At 45.5% G+C, this 5,000-nt stretch overlaps 1 protein-coding gene across 2 annotated transcripts in view; it reads right to left on the bottom strand.

Moving 5' to 3' along the window:
- ikbkb (inhibitor of nuclear factor kappa B kinase subunit beta) overlaps positions 1 to 5,000 on the bottom strand; it is a 72,427-nt gene that overhangs the window by 7,858 nt on the left and 59,569 nt on the right. For both annotated transcript variants that reach the window (XM_063195440.1, XM_063195441.1), the window contains exons 11-14: positions 4,866 to 5,000; positions 2,784 to 2,898; positions 2,047 to 2,170; positions 1 to 20 (exon numbers count right to left, since the gene is read on the bottom strand). The exon at positions 1 to 20 is cut by the window's left edge and continues 132 nt beyond it; the exon at positions 4,866 to 5,000 is cut by the window's right edge and continues 60 nt beyond it. In XM_063195440.1, coding sequence (XP_063051510.1) covers positions 1 to 20; positions 2,047 to 2,170; positions 2,784 to 2,898; positions 4,866 to 5,000 — 394 coding nt within the window. The remainder of the gene's footprint in view (positions 21 to 2,046; positions 2,171 to 2,783; positions 2,899 to 4,865) is intronic.

The following is a 5,000-nucleotide window of genomic DNA, read 5'->3' as shown; positions in this document are numbered from 1 at the left end:
TGTGCCTCAACAGGCTCATCCTACACACACACACACACACACACACACACACACACACACACACACACACACACACACACACACGTTATGACCATGTGGCCCAAAAGTGGAGACCAGCCAAGAGAGACCATACCAAACCTAACAGGCACACACACCTGTGCACACAATATCCATAAACACACAAAATATGTGTGTGTGTGTGTGTGTGTGTCTGCAGTAAAATATGTGTGTGTGTGTTTCGTACATGGCTGCTTTCTGCAGCCTTTGCCAGTCCTCCTTGAGCATGTGTGTGTGTGTGTGTGTGTGTGTGTGTGTGTGTGTGTGTGTGTGTGTGTGTGTGTGTGTGTGTGTGTGTGTGTGTGTGTGTGTGTGTGTGTGTGTGTGTGTGTGTGTGTTCCAGTGGCGGTTTTGGGGGGTGTGATGTTGGTAAGCACAAATTCTGTAACCAAGCCAAACTAGTGGGGTCTCCCCCAGATGAGATTTTTAAAAAATAAAAACGCTCCTAAATTGTGAATTTTGACCTCTTCAGACAGCTCCCTAGGCTACTAAGTCATTCTACCACGTTGCATTTGACATCCTTCACTCCACGACTTGAAAATACAATCCAAATGTTCGCGTTGCATCTTACAGCAATGCATTGAACAGAAAAACACATCACTGACGGTCATCATTCCGGAAAGGGTTCTTATTCTGCAAGGTAGAACTAATAGAAATGAAGTCAAGAGTGGCCACGAGCATGCCGTTGCGACCAGGGTACACTCACTGTAGCCTACACGAGAGCTGCCAAAAACTTGCGTAGGCCTGCCGTTAACTTGAAAACAGGCTACGGGAAAGACAGACACCAGCCCTTCTGAACAATTGGGAACCCATCTATGGATGAGCGAGTGAACCCGTTCCTAAGCCGCAAGCTTCATCAACAACCAAACATGTTACAGCGGACAAATATAACCTTACCTTAAAATGCTGTCTTGACCGCAGAAATCCCAAACTTTCACTTAATCCACACGTACTCAAAATTATTGTCCACGTTCCCGTTTGTCCCGTTTGCCAAGAAAGGCATATTGTGCTGCCGTTAAGCTATTCTCTTCAACTAACTGACGGTGTGTGGTTCATGTTATCTGCATAGGCCTATTATTCATTCGTTTCTTCTTGATATGTCCCAAAGTTCTACTCCATGATTTGTCCACATCCAAAACACAGACGTTTCTTGAAAACTTTGATTGCAGTTCAAATGTGTTGTCAGTCTTCGAGATTATCATAAAAGCAACTGGCTTCAGTCAAAAATGTAAACATCACGTGTGCCTGAGCTCTACTTCCTGAATACAATGTTAACGTAAGGTGTCAGATCGAGTTATGATTCATCAACTCATCTGTCAATCATATTTTCCCGTGCGCTGGTGTATAAGCACAATCAAAGTGTGCTTCAAAAACTGGCGGGGCATCGGCGGAAAGCCAATTAAAAAACAGACTCTCTGCCATTGACTCCAAGTCATTTAGAAATTGTGCTTCATTTGCTTAAACAGTGTTTCTCGATAGCCACTGTGGTGTCGCTGTTTAACCAGTTTTATAAGAACCGCCAGTAGCAGAAAACACAGACAGCTGAATCACGTCAACAGGATGAAGGGTTTAAATTCGGATGTCGCGTTTGTCGCTTTTATATTGGTAAGCCGTGCTTCAAGTGCTTACATTAAGAACCGCCTCTGGTGTGTTCCTAAGATGATGTTGTGTCATCAGCGTGTGATGGAGATGTGCATGCCTGTGTGTGTGTGTGTGTGTGTGTGTGTGTGTGTGTGTGTGTGTGTGTGTGTGTGTGTGTGTGTGTGTGTGTGTGTGTGTGTGTGTGTGTGTGTGTGTGTGTGTGTGTGTGTGTGTGTGTGTTCCTGTAGTAGATGATGTTGTGTCATCAGCGTGTGATGGAGATGTGCATGCCTGTGTGTGTGTGTGTACGTGTGCGCGTGCGTGTGCGTGTGTGTACGTGTGCGCGTGCATGCCTGTGTGTGTGTGTGTGTGTGTGTGTGTGTGTGTGTGTGTGTGTGTGTGTCGTACATGGCTGCTTTCTGGCCCTGCTGGAGCCTCTGCCAGTCTTCCTTCAGGGTGCGTATGGTGTGCCAGGCCTGGGCGTACGTTTTTCTCATGTGCCGATAGTTCAGCTTCTGCTTGGGGTCTTTCTCTGCTCACACACACACACACACCCACACACACACACACACACACACACACACACACACACACACACACACACACACACTCACACACACACACACACACACACACACACACACACACACACACACACACACACACACACACACACACACACACACACAGGCATGCACTCACACACACACACAAAACATTGTCCCTGTGTAAAGCCAAAAAGATACAAACACGCACACCAAATTTGGAGGGCTTAGTGTGCTTTTTAACTTATGCTAGTGTCTTGGTGTTCCAGCTAAGTTCCCCATCCAAAGAGCACCTCAAACATTATTATGTCCAGGAAGTGGTTTTAGACAAACATTTTGACATTGATGAACATAACCAGAAATGAGTCAACGTCAAAATTTAAGACATACACACACACACACACACACACAGACACACAGACACACACAGACACACACAGACACACACGGACACACACAGTCACAGACACACACACGCACACACACACACACACACACACACACACACACACACACACACACACACACACACACACACACACACACACACACACACACACACACACACACACAGACACAGACTGGTGGCTGTAGCCTTACGGATGGCGCGTATGTTCTCAGGAAGTTCTCTGGGACTGAACTGGGGCTCATAGTTGCAGTTGGTTCGGTCGAAGAGGAAGACCAAGGGCACATCATTCCTGGAGCCATCTATTGTCTGAGATACACGCATTAATGTTACATTACATCACATTGCACTTAGCTGACGCTTTTTAATTGTTTTATCCAAAGCAACTTACAGCTATTTAGGTACAAGGTATTGGTTACAGTCCCTGGAGCAATGTGGGGTTAGGTGCCTTGCTCAAGGGCACTTCAGCCATGGATAGAGGTGTAGGGAGAGGTAATGGTGGGATTCGAACCTGCAACCCTCTGATTTTAAACCCACCTCCCTAACCACTAGGGCTAGGCCACCGCTGTTTATTTGTAAGTGTGACTGTTCTCCACATTGCATACAACAGTGTGTGTGTATAGACACATAGACAGTCAAATTAGTGACAAGAAAAACACTTGGCTATATTTCTAAATATCGTTTGAATATCATTATCGAGTATTGCATTTTTCTCTGGTATAGTGCAGCCCCAGGGTGTATATAGTATGTGTGTTTGTATGCCTATACGTTTGTATGTGCAGTATATAATGTACAGTAGTCCTTACGCTGTAGTCGACGGCGCTCGTTGTGTGCATGTACAGTATATAGTCTACAGTAGTCCTTACGCTGTACTGCCCTACAATTTCAGAATGCAGTATCTCTCCTAACTGGTAAACTGAGAAAAAAGGCTTTAAAGTTTCCTTTCTGGCCACGCAACTCTGTTGGAGGTGAAGTGGTGATGACTTCCATATACTTTTTTATGGTGGAAATGTATGCACACAAGAAAAAAAACACAAAAAACCAACATTCTCATGACTTTTTAGCTGAAAAATCAAGATACTGCATTCTGTTGTGGTATTACTGTCTACACTAACCTCTTAAAGTTGCTGTCGGGCCAGGTCCAATTGGGACAGGAAGTTGGTTCCAATATTTTGCAGCATAATGACCATATGCCATTTCACCCTGTTTAGACCTGACACTAGGCACAACCTGCAGTATAATCGTTTTTTATCGTTTTTTTCTGAAACGGGACAAAGTTGGACCAACATTTTTTGACACAAGACAAAGAAGGTATTTTAAAGTAGCCTGGTTTATCAGGCTAATTTTAAAGTCAATTTCAGGTCTAAACTCAATTTCGACCATTTTCAAGATACTGCTTTCTAAAATTGTAGGGCAGTGTAGTCCATGTTGTGTGCCTCCACAGTATATAGTGTATAGTCCTTACGCTGTAGTCAACGGCAATCTAGGCGGCCATGTTGTTTGCATATGGATGTAGGGAAACAGCCATAGTGTATAGTCCTTATGCTGTAGTCAACGGCGCTCTGGGCGGCCATGTTGTTTATATAGTGTATAGTCCTTATGCTGTAGTCGACGGCGCTCTGGGCGGCCATGTTGTTTATATAGTGTATAGTCCTTATGCTGTAGTCGACGGCGCTCTGGGCGGCCATGTTGTTTATATAGTGTATAGTCCTTACGCTGTAGTCGACGGCGCTCTGGGCGGCCATGTTGTGTATATAGTGTATAGTCCTTACGCTGTAGTCGACGGCGCTCTGGATGGCCATGTTGTTTATATAGTGTATAGTCCTTACCAGGGCTTGACATTAACTTTCCACCCACCGGCCACTGTGACTAGTGGTTTTCCCGTGTCACTAGCCTTTCAGGTGTTCCACTAGCCACAACTTTTATATTGTTTTTTTTTTAATCATGATGGTGTATGTCTAACCTCAGAAGCAAGATGAGTGTATAGCTTTCTACATGGAAGTATATCAAGCAAATAGAAACTGAGTTACTGAGCTTTTCTTGAACTTAAATACAAACAACTCATACGGGCAGAATAGGGTACTATGATTTGCATGTCATACCAAGGAATAAGCTGCCAGCCAAATTGGCTAGTGACACTGACGGTATTACTAGCCACAGTCAAGTTTTACCAGCATTTGGCCGGTTGGCAGGTGCCAGTGTCAAGCCCTGGTCCTTACGCTGTAGTCGACGGCGCTCTGGGCGGCCATGTTGTTTATATAGTGTATAGTCCTTACGCTGTAGTCGACGGCGCTCTGGGCGGCCATGTTGTGAGGCTCCAGCGCCAGGCCGGCCTCCAGCAGCAGCTCCTGGTCGTCAGGGGCGACGCCCGTGTCCTCCTCTATACGCCGCTGCAGGGACGCCACCGTCTC

The sequence above is a fragment of the Engraulis encrasicolus genome, chromosome 3 (assembly GCF_034702125.1).
Source record: "Engraulis encrasicolus isolate BLACKSEA-1 chromosome 3, IST_EnEncr_1.0, whole genome shotgun sequence".
Taxonomy (NCBI): domain Eukaryota; kingdom Metazoa; phylum Chordata; class Actinopteri; order Clupeiformes; family Engraulidae; genus Engraulis; species Engraulis encrasicolus.
Note: the sequence above shows the minus strand (reverse complement) of the source record. Positions and strands in the feature narration are given on the sequence as shown.